The sequence below is a fragment of the Euprymna scolopes genome, chromosome 29 (genome assembly GCF_053919585.1).
Source record: "Euprymna scolopes isolate OS-2025 chromosome 29, ASM5391958v1, whole genome shotgun sequence".
NCBI lineage: Eukaryota > Metazoa > Mollusca > Cephalopoda > Sepiida > Sepiolidae > Euprymna > Euprymna scolopes.
This window is the reverse complement of record NC_136510.1, coordinates 2,135,381-2,154,610: the sequence shown is the minus strand read 5'-3', so window position 1 is coordinate 2,154,610 and position 19,230 is coordinate 2,135,381. Positions and strand designations below refer to the sequence as shown.

The window sequence follows — 19,230 nt, the reverse complement described above, 5'->3', positions numbered from 1 at the left end:
TTTTGCCCCTCAACTACTACTCTTATGAACCTATCAGAAAGAAATGATTTAATAATTGAGAAGACATTTCCAGCAATACCATAGCTAGAGATCTTATGAAGTAAACCTTTATGCCATACCCTATCAAAGGCCTTAGATATGTCAAGAGCAATTGCACTAGAAAGGTTGCCTCCGTCGAGGGATTTGCTAATCCTATGAGATATAACTGTAAGTAAATATTCGATGATGATGGACATTCTGAAAGTATTGATTGGCAAAAAATAAAATCTTGGCCTCATTTGTTTCTGTAAAATGTGAACAGTTAATTGTTGGTTTTTGGATCAAGTGATGTTTCTCATTATTTATCTCAAGTTTGACTTTTAGTAGATAAAGAAGTAAATCCATGCAACTGTATCGTACTATTAAAATTTTGTATGAAAAATGTTTTTTAAATCTTTAAAAACAGAACCACCTCCATTTGGTTGGTTGTTTTTGTTTTATGGCATATCAACCTTTTTCAGGTTATTATGCCGAATCTAGTTATTTTGAAGAATGATTTTTAATGAAGTATATTTTTTTTTTAAAGTCAGATTCTATTTAACCCATAGTTGGGACCCTAACAGGTACTACCACTCTGGGGCAGAGTGGACCTGGGAGCAATGGCAATTAAAGGGTGGCTCCACACTACCCAAGCAAGGTGGGCCTCACCATCGGATATAGTTTTAGGTCATATCCAGGACCACCTCCACTTGGAATTTTTCATTTTTTACGCCTGGAATTTTTCATTTTTTACGCCTGGAATTTTTCCTTTTTTATGCTTGGAATTTTATCTTTTTACGCTCGGAGTTTTTTTCTTTTTACGCTCGGAGTTTTCAATTAACCTTCGGTATTTCCCTTTTCTTTAATTTAATATATTTTGTTGATTTTATTCTGGTATTCTTTCACATTTTTCTTTTTTTTTTTTTTTTTTTTTTTTTTTTTTTGCGCAGGTCCAGCCAGCACCATCGTGAAGACAAAAACAAAAAATCTCTGGTGGGGAAAAACGGTGGCAAAAAGAATGATGGAGAGGAAGAAGAGGAGGAGGAAGATGGCGACATAGAAGAATTAAGGTGAATTTTTTTTCTACATATTCTGCAAAGTTAATATCATGTGCTTGTGATTGAGTAAAGAAAGTTTGAAGATGTAGTAGGGACTTCTGGTGTGCTGGCTTCTTAACAGGATTCTTTTATATAAATGTTGCATAATTTCCCGCTTCTTTTGTTCCAACTCGTCTCCAACAAGTGGTCTTCCATCAATTCACTGGTTTGATACCTCATTGTAATACAGATTCATATTCCAGTAGCTTCTTTCCATGATGAGAAGCATTTAGTTTTGAAATATCATGGCCTAAAGAGGTTTTATTTTTCTTAATTTCCCCTTTTACTTGTTCTGATTTAGGCTCGTGAATCTCTCATTTGGAGATTCTTGATAAGATGCAGAAACGTATTTCATAGTGATCCATATTTTTCTTTTTACTATTATATATATATATATATATATATATATATATACATACCTACTTTTAATGTTTCTTAATTACTTTTTACCATATTTTTATCCTATTCCTTCATTTTCATTTCATATTAAAATGTCATTAAGTCAGTTTTTATCTATATTTTACATTTTATATAATTCTGGTCCTTCTCTTCTGATGAGAAACATTTAGTTTTGAAATGTCATGGCCTAAAGAGGTTTCATTTTTCTTAATTTTACTTATTCTGATGAATAATAATAAAAGTATAACTTTTATTTCTCATCTTTCATTTAATATATGAATATACAAATAAGGTGGGGTTGATACCTTCTCAGTGTTCGCATTCCTATTCATTTTTTTTTTGTTTGTCCCCCCCCCCTCAGTTTTCATAAAAATCGTTTCTCTATCACTCTTAATCAATTGATGCTATCTATTAATCTCTACAAATCAAATCATGGAGTATTGTTGTCATATTTGGGCTCATGAATCTCTGTTGCATTTGGATATTCTTGATAAGATGCAGAAACATACCTATAATTTGATTGGTTCCATCCTTTTCCTTCTCGGCTCTCTCTCTCTCTCTCTCTTTTTCTCTCTCTCTCTCTCTCTCTCAGACGTGATATTGCTCGTCTCTTCTATGAATACTATTATGGCATGCATTTTTTCAGAATTGTCTGATATTCCCTGCTTCCTTTGTTTCAGCTCGTTTGATTCGTTAGTCTAGTGGTCTTCCATAAATTCACTGTTTTGATACCTCAATATAATACAGCTTCTTATTCTAGTAGCTCCTTTCCAAGGTCTGGTTGTGGAACTCTTTTCCTGCTCACTGTTTTCATTCTACCTACAGCCATAGTCTTTTCAATAGTCATCTCCTGCCTTTGTGATAACTATTTCATTCTTGTTAGCTTCTTACATCAAGTGGCTTCATGCCTTGTCTGGAATGATTTCCGTTAAAAGATTGACATTTCTAACATTGATTAAAACATTTTATAAATATTGGTGTGAACACTAATGAAACTTAATCTATGCAATTTTTGACTGAACACAAACTAGTTTTGATAAGCACAGTTGAATTCAGTCATCCGATCGAATGATTGAATTGAGCTCAATCTGTGCATATACACCTTTTCCTGTGAGCAGATCTATTAGTCTAGTGGCCTTTTATCGATTCACTGTTTTGATGCCTCATTGCAATACAGCTTCTTATTCCAGTAACTTCTTTCCAAGAGTTACAAACTTATGGAACTCTTTCTGTTTACTTCCTACCTATAACTTTGATATTTTTAAGACTAAGGTCAATCGGCATTTGCTGTCTTTCCTTGTTGGCTCTTGACAGCAATTGACTTCATGTCTTGTCTGGAGTGATTTTTATAAAAACACAAAAAAAAAAAATGATTCTGTGAAAGAAAGTACTTGTGTAATACACCAGTGTAAAAATAGCTGTAATATGATAGAGCCCCTACAAGCGTTAATTTTTGAAAGACCCTAATAATCATCGTCGCCGTTGGCAGAACTCTGATATGAGTACACATTTTTGCTCATTAGATCTAAAGCTGTTGCATAGTCGATTTTGGCTAAACTGACAAAAAGCTGCATTTTTCATCCGCACATTGGCTCCCTGGAATAGACTGCCACTTGAAGTTGTCACCACACCAATAGCGGATCAGTTCAAGATAAAGTTGGACAGGTGCCAATCAATTGTATTTTCGACTAAATTCGCAGCACTCTTTTCTCTCTCTTTCTTCGCTTTCCTTTTTTTCTCTCTCTTCCTATCCTCTTTGCAATAGCGACAAAACATGTAATGTTTCTTTTTTTTTTGTTTTGTTTTTTTTTTTTTTTACACAGTGATCACCACTTATCAAGGCCCGGAAGCCACTCAGGGATAAGGGTTATTGCAAGTACATCACGTTAGTGAGGAGATTTTATGAAGTGTTTAATTAGGGGGGCGGTTCATTAGGAATTTGTTAACATTAGACTTGAAGACATCCAAGTTGTAGTCCGGAGGGAAGCAGGCAGACGGAACAGAGTTCCACAGGCGTGCAGTTCTAAGAAAGAAGCTTTGCTCATGAAATCCGCGTTTTGATTTAGGCACAGATATAGAGTGGGGGAAATTTTTCACAGTGGATTCAGCTAGACGGGTGTTTTTCGTGAAAGTTTGGCGAGGGGGGACCAGAGATTGGAGTTCAGACGAGCACCTGCCATGAAAATAACGATAAAACAAGGATAGGCTCGCAACGTCTCTTCTGTGGGAGAGGGGTTGCAGGGTAGAGAAAAGGGCATCCCCCACTAAACCACAAAGTCTATTTTGTACTCTGTCAAGGCATGATAGGCTGTTTTTGGCAGCTCCTGCCCAGATATGGCAACAGTATTCCATCCTTGGCCGTACTTGGCTTTTATATAGATAGAGAATTGCATCAGTAGTGAGATATCTTCTGGAGCGGTAGAAGGATCCCACCATCTTTCCTGCGACCTTGGCAACAGACTTGATGTACGTGTTCCATTTCAGATCAGGAGTAAAGGTCAAACCCAGAAGCTTGTCAAAACACGGGGCCTCACCCAGACGAGAGCCATCCATCACAATTGATGCCAGCCTTTAACCTTTGCCGAATAAATTGAATTGAAAAATTGAATTTGTTGTCTTGTTCAAACATTAGAAACATTTTCAACGAAACTCCCATTTAATATTTGCACCAAATCATGCACATACACATCAACTTTAGACTTACAACAACCATCAACAAAATTGGATGTTTCCTTTTCTCTCTCCATTTGAGAATGACCCCTCAGGCTTAATACCACCAGAAAAATGAAGAGAAAAAAACTTTAAAAAATCAGCAGCCATCTTTGTAAAAGGTGTATTACACTAAAAATCTCAAGACAAATTTAAAAAGAAATGATTACTAATGGGGGTACTTGACCTTCCCTGGTAAATATATTTTAATTCATGCAGATTTCATATTTATTATTAGAGCCACGTTGATGCACCGGTTCTTACCAGATCACCGAAGTTGAGCAACGTTGAGCCAGCCAGTACCAGATGGGTGACCATTTGAGAAGGAGAGGCGCTGTGTGTACTGCAAGGAAAAATACCAGGTTGAGAAACTGGCACAGTCTATCCTTCTCTCGAGGGTAGATAGGACTCTCTTAAACCGTGGTAAGCATTCTGTCTAGTGATGGCGTCACAATAAAAAATATCTTGATAGCCCTGGCGAAGCATCAACTATTCAGCTACCGACAAGATTTGAATTACACTACAAACTTGTGTAGTGAGTTCAATGAATTGAATATTATATTGTAGTTATTATGATACTGATTTCAAAAGTTAAAAAAAAAGGATTTGGGTGGTATCAGCAAGAATCAAAACCAAAATCAAGTCTGTTGCCAAGGTCGCTGGAAAGATGGTGGGATCCTTCTACCGCTCCAGAAGATATCTTACTACTGATGCAATCCTCTATCTATATAAAAGCCAAGTACGGCCAAGGATGGAATACTGTTGCCATATCTGGGCAGGAGCTGCCAAAAACAGCCTATCATGCCTTGACAGAGTACAAAATAGACTTCGTGGCTTAGTGGGGGATGCCCTTTTCTCTACCCTGCAACCCCTCTCTCACAGAAGAGACGTTGCGAGCCTATCCTTGTTTTATCGTTATTTCCATGGCAGGTGCTCGTCTGAACTCCAATCTCTGGTTCCCCCTCGCCAATCTTTCACGAAAAACACCCGTCTAGCTGAATCCACTGTGAAAAATTTCCCCCACTCTATATCTGTGCCTAAATCAAAACGCGGATTCCATGAACAAAGCTTCTTTCTTAGAAGTGCATGCCTGTGGAACTCTGTTCCGTCTGCCTGCTTCCCTCCGGACTACAACTTGGATGTCTTCAAGTCCAGCGTTAACAAATTCCTAATGAACCGTCCCCTTAAGTAAACACTTCATCAAATCTCCTCACTAACGTAATGTACTTGCAATAACCCTTATCCCTGAGTGGCTTCCGGGCCTTGATAAGTGGTGATCACTGTGTAAAAAAAAAAAAAAAAAAAACATTTATTGCTCCGATTGTGTTTCCTACCATTTGAGCTATGGACAAATGGATAAGAAAGAATTTAAATTGAACCACTTCAAACTATGAATGAAATTGCGCATGCACAAAAGTAATAGACATATGTTGACTAGTTGAAATGAACATTTTGCATTTCAACTTGCCAACATATTTCTGTACGTATTATTCATCCATCCAGACAACAGTTTTATTCGTTATAAACCATTCATGGTATATGATTACTATTTCCTGTAAATTTCAGTGTTATGTGATCAGTAGTTTAAGAGTTTATGAGTTAAATATTTTCACACAGACAGATATACACACATACATTTACTGTTTTAACATTTTTCGGTTTTCTAATATTTTAAAATTAACCTTACAAAATGTTTTCAAAGATGTGCACAAAATCCTCTGGGGGGGAGGGGGAATTGGGGAGAGGGTGTATTTTAGATTGTGATTGTGTTTTTTTTTTAAATAATTCTTTTTCTCTTGTCTAGTCTTTCTATTGTGGCCACTGATCTAAATGCTGGCGTTGAAATTGAATTACGAAAATGCTTGGTTCAACGATTGTCGAAAGGTGTCGACTGTGTAGGCAGTGGGAATGTTGTCAGCCTCTCTTCAAGGTAATTCAAAACTTTTGCAGCTTTTTTTTTTTTATTGTCTCTTCAGTAATAGCCGAATTGGTACGTGTCAGAATTCCCCCTATATTAACCCCTCCCCTCCAAAAAAAATCTGGTTGATATACATAACTGTAACAAAATGAAAATATCATATTCCAAAAATCTCATGAATTGACCAAGTAGTTTTAATTTTTATAAAGAAAATAATTTTTAGGTGATTAACAGAAATACATGGGCATTACAACATAAACGTAAAAATGCACTTGTTGGGGATGATCCATAGAGTTTTATTTTATGGTTAGTTTAAAATCAATAATTATTGATTTTTTTTTTTATCATTACAGTGAGAGAATTTATTTTAAACAAAATAAAAGTTCAACTTCTATAGAATCGGTTTAGCTACATGCGGTTGGGCAGTGTTGTGGAGGAGAATTGAGCCTTTTCTGTGAACTAATGTTGGGTGTTGTTGTCGAAGTTTCTGATGCATTTCATTCATTTGTTGGCACTTCACTGCCAAAATGGTTTTGCCTACATTTAAAAACTGTAATCACCGGTCACAGACCACCAAACAGCTAGCATGACCTTCTTTTGGTGCAACTCTGGCTTCGGGAAGTGTCGTGAAGTTTCGTTTGGCATCTGACCACTGAGCTAAGCATTGCTAATTGTCATAAAGAACTTATTTTTCATTGCAAGTCACAACTCTGTCGAGAAACAGGTCGTTCTTGTTGCATGAAACAAGGGAAGATGACATGTTTCTTTTGGTTGGCGTTCAATTCATGAGGCACACATTTATCAAGTTTTCTTTTTGTTTTTCCAATCTCTCTCAAATGGTTGGAAATTGTTGTATACATTACACCTAATTCAGAAACAAGTTTTTGAACATTTGTGTCTGGATTGGCTTCGACTAAGATTCTTAATTGATCGTTGTTAGCATCTGATGGCTGACCACTATACTCAGCATTTGGTCTAGCTTTAATTGAAATAAGAAAATTGTATGAATTTGTTTTTTTTCCATCTTGTATTCAACATTCTGAAAAGAAATAATTGTTTTAAAACGATTGGAATTTAAACAGTTAGAGCGAAAAACGCTCTTTAAAATGATATATAAAATAAAGTTATAACAAAAACTTATTTGAAAATACATCATTTGAAATCAGAATTAAAAATTCTGCAAGAACTTTCTTGTTATGTTAATATATATAAAAAATAATTTTATAAAATCAATGGTGCAATGTAGACCACAATGTATTGTGGATTAAGTAACTGCAGAAAAGCATGTTAAGCTTCCTCCCAGTGAACTGCGATGGGTCTCAAATTAAAGGAGGCAATCAATCGATTTGATTGAAAAATGGTTGATTTCACAGATTTTGATGGCAATAAAAATATGGGAGTGTGAAACATTCGTTGATCATCATTCAATCCCGGTCAACATCGGGTCTCCCTGCTAGTATATATATATATATTAAATTAAAACAACATCGGGTCTCCCTGCTAGTATATATATATATATATATATATATATATATATATATATATATATATACTTAAATTAAAACAAGAATATTGAACATCAAATTGAACTTATAAAAGTATTCTATAGATCGGATGTCACAAAATGGCAAAAAGAGTTGATGTGCCTTAAAACAAAAATTTAATTTCTTTATTCATAAAACGAATGTTATACATTTTTTAATCGGAATTTAGTACGCCCATCACCATAAGTATTTGAATTTTAGTTTTTCAGCTGTTGTCTTCATCTTGGTTTGTTATGTTCAAAACATTTCTGTAGGTGAACTCTCCGACCTTCAGGTGCATCTTTGGATTTCTCGAAATTATCCTTCTATTTAATCTTTTTGGGTAAACTGCTCGTCTTGCACATATCGGTTGAATGATATGGAATACAAAGCAGTCTTCCGAAGTGGGTGAAATAAATCATTCTATTTGGAATTTCCAAAAAGTCACCAACTATGGTTAAAAAAAAAACAAAAACAGATCTGTAGAAGGCCAGAGAGTAGATCGGCTGAAATGTTGTAAACAATCAAAATGTGTCCAACCTCATCTTGAAAGTTGGTTCGACATCAAAATGTTTTTTCCTTCTCCCCCCCCCCTCCCCCATGTTTTTGCAACTCGTAATTCTTTTTCTGAATTGTGATTCTTCCAGTGAAAATGCTGAATTTCCATCTGTTTGTTATTATTGCCTGTGGAAATCCGACTCAAATCCTTCTGCTACTTGTGGTGCTCCACTGCTGCCTCCGTCCTCAACAACCCAGACGTCATCCACTGGAGATTATCTTGTCTGCTTTTTATTCGGTGAAGAGGATTCTCTCGAACAATATCCTTTTACTGCGTAGATTTCTTTCCTCTCTATTTTTTGTGGCTGGATATGCTTCTAAAAAAAAAAAAAAAAAAAAAGTAAAAGAAAATGGTCGCATCTTCAGAAACATTTTGTAATGTTGATTTGAAAATTTTAGAAAGCCAAATGTTATATAATGAAACCGATTATCTAATAAGAAACCATAAAAAAATGAATAAGTAATTAATGCTCTTTTTTTTTTTTTTTTAAAGGAATATGCAAATTAGTTAGCCTACATGTAGTCGCTTGCATATCTATGACTGAGTATATTAAAAGGTTTGTTTTAATTATTTTTAAATAGAAAAAGGTTTTTAATATCAATGTCAGAATAAGTCTATGGAACTGTCTTCCGTTTTCCTGCTTTCCAGCTGACTACAATCTGATTGTCTTCAAATTCTTGATGAGCCGTTCCACTTAAGTTAACAAATTTACCGAAGTTCCATGACTAACGATTACTATATTGTCCAATTGACTACTGTACACTCTTAATCCTTATCCTCGAGTGGTCTCTGGGCCTTGATAAGTGGTGATGCCTATGTAAAAAAGAAAAAGAAAAAACTCAACTTTATAGGTATATAGATTTTTTTTTTTTTTTTTTGAAAAGCAAATGATTTAATTTTTCCTTGCAAATTTATACACTGGATCTATTCTTTCGACAATTTAAATTTTTCTATAGTAAAGATCTTGTACACAATTTGTTTATTGATGGTTGCTTGATATTGAGATATTAAATTATTTCAAATGATTCATTTATTTTGGTTTTAACATATCAACCCTTTTTTTTTTTCTTTTTAGATGAGGATTGATATCTCATTATTTAGACTATGATTCTCGTCTTGGCTGTGATATTCACAATTCTTTGACTGATGTAACCTGAAACCTTTTTCCAGGTGTTTTTTTTTTTTTTTTTTTTTTTTTTCAAACTCTGGAATCTACACAGAATTTTGAACAACTCTTTATTCAATCTATAGTGGTAAATTGTTCTCGTCCAGTCAGCCATGACTTAGAGATAGAAGGTTAAATTTTTACTACAAGCAATAATAATTAAGAATAAAATAAATATTAACACTTTTAGCTTATCCTGGCTGCCACATATACTCATGTTAACACATTGGTTCCCATTAGATCATAAGTTAAGCAATGCTGAACTTGGCTAGTGTGAAAATGGGTGACCATTTGGTAAGAGCAGGTGCTGTATGAACTTTGAAACCTGGAGAGGGGTTTTGGTACCACCAAGTCATACTTGCCCAAGATATGCTGCATGAAATAATTCAGAGCTCCCATGACTTTGAAGGTTAAGAGACTCTGATCTCGTTCTCTCTTTCTTCTGACAATTAGAACCGTCTACGTTGTGGATTTTTTATTTTTTTAAGTCCCTTTTTAGCGGTTCCAGTTTGGGCAGAAGATTTTTGGGAAGAACTGAATTCAAGGAGAGATTTTTTAGTGAAAACTTTTTAGGTTTATATTTAACTGTGAGAACGAGATGAACGTTATGATAAACACACGCAAAAAAAAAAGTTCAGAGACATAAATTCGCGATATTTTTATGGATGTTTAAAATGAAAGTAATCAAAACTTCTTCACTCAGTTATACAAATTATATTTCATTAAAAGTTATTAAGAGTTAATGTTCATTTGTTTTCATTTTAGAAAGAACGTTCAGTGAAAAAAGTTAGGAATATTTCAATGAATAAGTTGATACATTGGTTTTGGATGAGCAGACAATAATATGAGAGTTGTGTATCTGTATTTATTAATGTCTGCGTGTGTGTGTGCTTATGCCTATGACTGCGTATCCATGAATTGAGATTATAGCAGCTCCTAGGACCAACATAGGGGCAGAGGGGAAAGAGGCTGAGGCGAGGTAGATCTTAGTTCTGTCATGGATTTCGACTCAACTGTTTATTGAAGAAAAATCTAGCCTGATATTGGGTTAAGATCAATTTCGAATATTCAGAAAATCCTCTGATTTGTTCGAAATATTTGCTCGTATTAATTCCGGTAGATGCATGCACAGATTTGGTTGTACAGAATTGAGTTGAGGTGTTTTCATTTTTGATGCTGAAGAGTAAAATTCGATCGCCACAGATTAGATAAAGAGTTCAGTTTGAAATAGTGATGGGACAATAATATTTTTCCCCCGATTCCGATACAATTACCGATTCCAATTCTGATTCTTTATAAATCTAAATATGTAACTATAGTTGTTATTTTTTCTGATTACCGTAAACCATATGTCAAATGTGCAGATATTTTCTCAAACAATAAAATACACTTGTATTGTAAAAGTCTATAGATTTTAGTTTTACTGGTTGTTTAAAATCGATAAATATTTAGTTTAACATTCTTACCATCAGTGTAAGATTTTGTTTTAAATTTTTAAAAAAGACAAATTGTTTTTGGCATCGGAAAGTAAGTACAAATTTTTCCGATTCTGATACTTCTAAAAGTTTAGATTTTTACGATTCCAACTAATCGTTCCAACACTAGTTTGAAAGTTCCCAAATTTGCACAGGCGTATCCGAAAGGTTAGAGGTCAATTGAAACATGAAAATAATAACCAAGATGAGTATACCTTTGTGAACATTTCATGTTGGATTAATTGCTGCCATTAAGAACTTTAGCCAAATTTCCCCTAAAGTTGTGGAATTGATATTAAAAAACTGAAATCTTGTTTAAAAAAACATCCGTAAATTGAAGTTACGGTTGTTCAGTTTCTATTTCATCCAATTGCAATTGTGAATGTTGATTGGAATTTCATCATCCAGATATGATCTAACCAATAATAATGTTATTGCTACTTCAAGAAAGACAGTATGTCGCAAAGTTTTCAAGATTATATCTGAATATTCTTCAAACAACAGATCTGTGGCGCAGTGGTTAGAGTCCTTGGAAAAATCAGTTGTAAAAGTGATATTCTCCTGAAGGTTTAAGGTTCAATTCTGAGTGTGGGCGATCAAAAAATACAATTGTGAATTACTTAGGACCTCTATTCGGTCATGGCTGATTAAACAAGAGCATGCCACCCCCGTGGCATTCAAAATTCTTGAGTTTGACAGAATTATTCCCGTATTTGACAAGATACACCTGAAGAAGGTTAGAGGTTACATCAACCGAAACATATTAATGACACTCAAGATGAGAACAGTAGTTCGAAGATTCCAAATAATATGAATAACCAATCCTCATCTGAAAAATTCAGATATGTAACAAAATTCTTCACATCTTTACAAATAAAAAAAAAACATATTTCCTTAACTTTTTGTTCAATTTCCGAGTTGACCTTGACGACTACAGTGGAGGCGTTCTTCAATATCTTGACGCTGAAGTGAGTGTGTCATCTATTTTACTTTTAAATTTTATATCGTCTGTAAAAATCTTTTTTTTCCAAAGATAAAATATTTTATAATTCATGAACACACTTGGTCTCCACTTTTTCCCAGGGCTTTCCAAACAAGGAACGGTTCTTGTTTATATATTTATATTTTTTTTTGAATGCTACATAAATTATGTAATTGGTGTCCTCTTGAACTTATCACCCTGCATGGCATGTCCCTGTACCATTCAGTGGGTATACATATACCTCAACATCATTTTTACTTATATGTGATTAAAACTTTGAATTTTCTCTTGGATAATTTGATTGCGCTTGGTTTGTTTGTTTGGCTTCAATGTTTAAACTGTTCATGTTTTTTGTTTTTGGAAATAATAGTGTAATACTGGAGATTATATATATATATATATATATATATAGAGAGAGAGAGGATTGATGTGTAGTTTGCTTGAAGCATTGTGTAGGACAGGTATGTAGTAAAGATTTAGAAGGCTGTCACAATGCGAGGAATGAAATATAGTCGTTGTTGGTAAAAGTAGACGAGAACAAGTGGTGGTTTACAAATCAATAAGTACATACACATATGTTTATATATACATATATTTATTCAGTTGTATTAGGTAAAATGTCTTGTTATGTCTGCAACAATATCCATTATTAATTTTGGAAAAAAAATTCCCTTTTAAAATGGTGAACGTAACAGATCGATTCAAACCCACTCCACCATCTAGCATGCTTTGAATCGATCTGTTACGTTTACCATTTGAAAAGGGAATTTTTTTCCGAAATTAATAATGGATATTGTTGCAGACATAACAAGACATTTTACCTAATACAACTGAATAAATATATGTGTATGTACTTATTGATTTGTAAATCGCCACATGTTCTCGTCTACTTTTACCAACAACGACTATATTTCATTCCTCGCATTGTGACAGCCTTCTAAATCTTTACTATATATATCCAGGCTTGAGATATTCAAAAGTAGGAACTAATGAATTCAAGAGGTTGTTAGATAGTGCTCAATAACAAGAGCAAAATATTTTTTTTATTATTAGAAGGTAAACAGTTACATTTGGTCACTACAAACAGCTATCTGTTTCAGTCAATGAAACTTCATCAGGCGACCCTGAACCATTTTTTCTTTTCTTTGGCGTCAGATGGTTCAAGGTCGCCTGATGAAATCTCTTTGACTGAAACTGATGGCTGTTTGTAGCGATTAAATGTAACTGTTTATCTTCTAATAAATAAATAAAAAATATATATATTTTTTTATTTGTTTTGCATAAGCATTTATGTTGTTACACATTCATGCGCATGTTTCGGTCAGTCTGTTACAAGTAAGTAGAGACCTCTTCAAGCGATGGTGCTTTGTGAACTCTATTTTTGTATTAGCAATATCGCCTGAAGAGATCCTCAGTTACTTGAACTGGGTGAACGAAACCTGCTCATGAATGTGTGGTAATATATAAATGCTTACGTAAAACAAATAAAAAGTATATCTTGCCCTAGTTTAGTATTGAGCACTCTTGTGTTAACTTATTTCATTGGTTGCTTTATCTCTGGAAAATATTAACCTGAAATAACTATATATGTTTGCGGGACCTGCAAAAATTCCACATCGGCGTCTTTCATATGTAATATATTGCTGTTGAGCATTCTGTGGATGTTCAGCGTGAATGGAGACCCTGCGATATTATTGTAGCCCTTTTGTTAAAGTATTAATCTAAGTAATCTGGTTAATGTAGTGTCAGAATATATATGTGGTTATTACGGTTTATTTCCAATATCCTTATAGGGAGTTTGTGATATATTTCAATTGTATGGATTCCCGGCACGAATGGAACTCCCACGATATCATTAAAACATCTTTAGACAGAACGTATCCTAGTCAGAAGACTAAGAAGGCATATTTTAGTAACATGTACGGCCCAAAAGTGATATAATTTATTTTATATTTTATTTTTATTTATAACATTGTGTCTTCGGTGATTGGGAGATCCTATTTATTAAAAAGGAAGATAGAAGGTAATAGCATACTACGAAACTTAAATTAGCATATCTATATAATAATTTAATGTTTAGTATGTTATCACCTATTTTAATAAATAGGATCTCGTGATCAAATTTTTTATAATCTGAAAACCATAATATACGTACATACGTACGTTAAAGGTACTAGGGTATTAATAAATATATATATAAGACATTTTATTAAATATATATATTAACATATTTTTGTTTCTTTTTTTCTTTCCGGTTGAAACATGGGCTCATTTTGTAGTGAGTCACAATTTGGTTTTCTTATTATTTATATTAAAAAAAAATCTGTTTTTAATAACCTTAAAATGAACTTTTCAAAACCAGAACAAAACTGAAGTACTGTTGCCACATGTGAACAAGAGTTGCTCAGAGCATCCTTGTCTGCTTTGACAAAGCCAAAACCAGCTTTGAAACCTATTCTTTTTTAAATTATAATAACACTTGCTGCGAAACTAACTAATTAAGCCTGTACCACCGGAAGTATGAAAAAGTAAAACTGTAATATATAAAATGAAAAACTGTTTACCAAACCATTACAAATTTTTAGTGATTATTGCATTACCAAGCAAGGATATTTTATCTAAAAATGCAGATAAAGCCCAATTGTTGTTAAGAAATAAAAATGGATGCCAATTGTATTAACTAGAAAGATCCTATTTGTGGACTGAAAAACTTTTGAAATATTTTTTTTTCTAACTCGCTGATGAAGCACAAGCTTGTGCAAGTTATAATTTGATAAGCAATGATATACTTATATTTATATATACACATACTGTGAGCTGAAACAATTTTGTGTAATGTTGAGATTGTTTTCTTTTTCCTATTCCCCATAAAAAATGTTTTTTTTCTACCCTTGCTAATAATATATGGTCTTTTGACCACGTTTTTAAACAATGTTTTCTCCCCCGTTGTCAACGTTAATCTCGAAAAGGGTTGGCTGAAAGACGTCTCAATAGTTTTTTTTTTTTTTTCTGCCCTACCTCTTATTTATCTCTTTTATCTAAATTTTTAAACATACAATTAGAACTTAGGAGAAATATACTTTAGAAGTGCATTTTGGTTTTCTTTGAAATTTTCTTCTTTAATGGTTTATTATTTAAACTATAGGAAAAAAAACAAAAAAACTAAACCCTAAACAATTAATAATAGCACTATGTTTGGTGTTATTAAAATGTTTTATATATTTAATAATATATCTTGCTCTTCTTTTATTGAGCACTCTTAATAACCTCGTTAAATTCATTAGTTATCCATCTTGAATACCTTTAACCAGTTTTTGTGTGTGTGTATGTATATATATATATATATATATAATGTTAACAAAGGTTGTCTTTGAGAAATTTGTGGAGTTCGTTTAAGCGACAGGATTGCAAATGCTGACCTTTTCACCATATGCGACATTGATGGCGTTGAATCCATTCTTGTGAAATCACAGCTGCGCTGGACTGGCCATGTATTGCATATGCAATCGGAAAGAATTCTAAAAATGTTGATATACAGTCAACTGGACAATGGTTACTGGACAGTAGGCCAACCATTACTTAGGTACAAGGATAAATTAAAAAGCAATCTCTTAGTTGCTGAAATAAACCCGGCTGCCCTCGAAGACCGATCGTAATGAATGGAGATGTACATGCTTCAATTGCAAATTATGAAAAATGCAGCATCGAACTGCATCAAACTAGGGAAAAAAATAAAGTATCGTCTGCCATCCCGGCCATATAGTCCAACTATCTACACTCTTGCTCAATTTGTAGACTTCTTAGTAGATCATTGGCTGGACTGAAATGTCACCTGTGATTCACAAGGTTAAATAGACAAAGTTGTAAGAACCTCATATGTTGAAATCGGCAGGAGAATCAATGATTTGTGTAAATTTCTTGTATTTTTTATTTTTTTGCTTCTTGATTTTAATCTTTTTTGTCTATCTTCTTCTACCCTTCTCTTTTCTTTCTGTTGTTGGAATCTGAATTCCAACGAATGCATGTTGGAATCTTGCCAGGAATTGACTTCCAAGGAGCTCAACAGCATGAAGGAATTGGGCATGTTTTAATGTTGATGAAATATCTTGGCCTTACAAAAAGAATTCTGTCTTTAATTAAAAGTAATTCATTTTCTAATTAAAAATTATTATTTATTAGCTGTATCTACCCAATGTTGCCCGGGAGCCTTTATTTATTTATTTTATTTTATTTTGAGGAGGGCGGGGGGTACCAGATAAATACTTTTTTTTTAAATAAAGGATTTGAAGATTCAACTAATTTTCATTATTATGGTATCATTTAGTCATTTATTAATTGAACCAAAATGTTTATAAAAGTATGACTAATTCTGTTACAGTAATGTTTTAATCTTTATTTATAAAATGATTGAATGTAAAAAAAAAAAAAAACTTTTGAAATCGTCAGTTTTTTACTATGAGGATGTTTAAGATTTTTAAAACTAGTTTAAGTAACTTTTTATTCGTGAACTGGCCATGTGTTGCGTATGCAAGAAGAAAGAATTCCAAAAATGTTGTACAGTCAACTGGACAGTAGGCTGACATTACTTAGATGCAAGGACAAATTAAAAAGCAGTCTCTTATCTGCTGAAATAAATGCTGCTGCTTTCAAAAACTGTGATTGATCATAATGAATGGAGGTGTACGGTGTTGCCCGGGAGTCTTTAATTTTGTTGCTTTGGGGTGGGGGGCAATAAATCTTTTTTATTTTACAAAAGGATTTGAAGATTAAAAAAAATTTCATTATTTTGATATCGTTTGGTCATTTGATTATTAACTAGCAGAACCCGTAGAAATTCCACATTAGTTGAAAATTTTTAAAACATGTTACAAATAAAATGAATAAAAAAAATAAAACAAATGAATTTAAACCAATTTTTTAGCAAATTTTTTTAACCTTTTAAAGCTAAAAAGAATTGATTAAAAAAATTTAGATTTTTCTTCAATGAAAATTCAACACATTGTTTTTTTTTTTGTTGTTTTTTTCTGAATATTTTTTTATATGAATTATAAAGAGATGCCAATTCTCTTGCACATTTTTATAAAAATTTTTAAAAGAAACTATCATAAAAAAAACTTAGTCTCCTCACATGATATTTTTTTACATTATAAAATAAAATAGCCAATTTGAAAGTGTAAACACAGCCATTTTTTTTTTTATTTTTAGAGAAGAAATGTTTTTAATGACTTTTAACTGATAAAGAGCGGCTATAAAGGGAGGTAATTAATTTCTCATAAATTAATGTTTGCGATAATGTTTTTTTTTTTTTTTGTGAGACTGGATGTACCAACAAGTAAATTAATATTTATAGATTAAACCAAAATGTTTATAAAAGTATTACTAATTCTTTTACGGTAATGTCTTAATCTTTAGTTATAAAATGATTGAATGTAAAAAAAAAAAAAAAGAAAACTTCTGAAATCGTCAGTTTTTTAATATGAGGGTATTTGCGAAGATTTTTAAAACTAGTATAAATGACTTTTTATTCAGCAGTCTAAATGCTTTCAAATTCTTTCAAATTTTGAAAGTCATTCTTTTTTTCTCTCTTTCTCTATTAACAAAAATTAAAATGGCTGACTTGTTTATGAAGAACTGTAATGTATTCTAGTGGAGTTAATTTTACAATAATTTAATAGGATTTGAAAAATCAATTTTCAAAAAATTGCTTACTAATGAAAAAAAAAAAACACAAGTCATATAAAGTCAAGAAACATAAAAGCACACAACAGATTGTTGTACAATTTGGTGATTGTTAAGTGGACATCTGATTATCAGACGATTCTGGAGATGTATTTGCTAAGTATTTCATACTTTTGATTATTCTCTTAAAATTTCTTTTTTTTCTCGTTAAAAATCGATATTTCATTGACATTAAATTATTTCAGCTTTGCCTCATTTTTTTTTTTTAAATTGTTTGCTGCAGTTTAACATTTTGTTTTTTAAATTGTTTGCTGCAGTTTAACATTTTGTTTTGTTTGAATTGTTTGCTGCAGTTTAACATTTTGTTTTGTTTGAATTGTTTTGCTCTTTTTAATCCAATGCAATGTATGTTTCAACGTGTAGATGATGGCAGATGCAGAAAATGAGGACAAGGTAGAGCATGTTTCGTCACTATTCCCTCACGTTCACTAGTTACAAATGGTTGCCACCAGAGGGCCAAAAAAAAAAGCCAATAGTTTTGACAAGAAGCACTTGTTAATCTCCCATTCTATCCCTAAAAAATTAACTAAAAGAGGAAATTAATTTCTTTTTATATAAATTACAGCTCCAGTAACACAATTACATGGTTTTTATGGAAATTTACTTGAATTTTAAGGTTTTCGATTATTGATACGGAAATCGGTTTCACCATTTTCCCCAAAACAACTTATTTTGTACTAAAATCATTAGTTATGTCACATTCTTGAGTAAAAAAACAATACATAAAGGCTTTTTGGCTAGAAGCAAAGTGTAGTATCTGTTCTGATACTAGATTTCATCTTTTCTGTTCTCGGTCATTGAAGAAAAAAATTTTCTAAACTGAAGTAAGATTTGTCTCGAGCAGTACAATATTCTTAAAAAAAACATCAAATTTCAACTAAATAAAATTTAAATTAATTAAAAATTTCAACCAAATAAAATTTAAATTAATTAAAAATGTCGACTAAATAAAATTTAAATTAATTAAAAATGTCGACTAAATAAAAAATTTAGACTAAACAATGAATAGATGAACTCTTACAAACGAGATTAAACAGCAAATTAGGAAATTACTTATTTCCAAACAGGAGTTGTCTGCCCCTATGTAATTTTGTTGCTAAGACGGCCGCATGTTAAATTTTATTTTTTTATATCTTCCTTTTCTGTCCCTCTAACAGCACATTTCAAGCCCTCATCTCTTTCATGAAACCAGATTCTCAGTTTGTTTTTTGTTTTTTTTTAGCTTTGTACACGTTTCATTTTACATAATCGTGTTTATTGGCACATCATTTTAGCATGAATTTAAACGCCTTTTGTGTGTGGAAAGCAAAGACGTGTTGCGTGCAGAACCGCGAATCAATGGAGTGAAAATAACGTTGCTTCTGCGCCGTTCGTGTGTTCGCAATCAAACCATCCATGACTTTTTGCTGTTTTCAGTGTTGAAGGTAAATCCTGCAGGTTAACAGCTGTGACCAACGAGGAAGACTTTGTCAAAACCAAACAATCCTCAGGCATGTTCTTTGTGAGCTGCACAAAGAAGTTCAACTTAACAATTTGAAAATGTTTATCAATAAGTTTGAGAATTTTCTTTTGGGTTTGTGTGACTCGTTTCTTCCTGTCATTTAAATCTTTTGATGGCTCATCTACGTGTGCCACTACTATACCTG

The 19,230-nt window shown here is 32.7% G+C and overlaps 1 protein-coding gene across 4 annotated transcripts in view; it reads left to right on the top strand.

Moving 5' to 3' along the window:
- Positions 1 to 19,230, top strand: part of LOC145252435 (protein Njmu-R1-like) — a 97,211-nt gene that overhangs the window by 38,426 nt on the left and 39,555 nt on the right. For 3 of the 4 annotated variants that reach the window (XR_013863597.1, XM_080111833.1, XM_080111831.1), the window contains exons 2-6: positions 969 to 1,088; positions 6,028 to 6,153; positions 8,312 to 8,482; positions 11,774 to 11,831; positions 17,948 to 17,977. Coding sequence is in view for 3 of the 4 variants with exons in the window: in XM_080111833.1 (XP_079967959.1) it covers positions 969 to 1,088; positions 6,028 to 6,153; positions 8,312 to 8,482; positions 11,774 to 11,831; positions 17,948 to 17,977 (505 nt within the window). In the remaining variant the exon portion in view is untranslated. The remainder of the gene's footprint in view (positions 1 to 968; positions 1,089 to 6,027; positions 6,154 to 8,311; positions 8,483 to 11,773; positions 11,832 to 17,947; positions 17,978 to 19,230) is intronic. The other variant, XM_080111832.1, reaches the window with a different exon arrangement.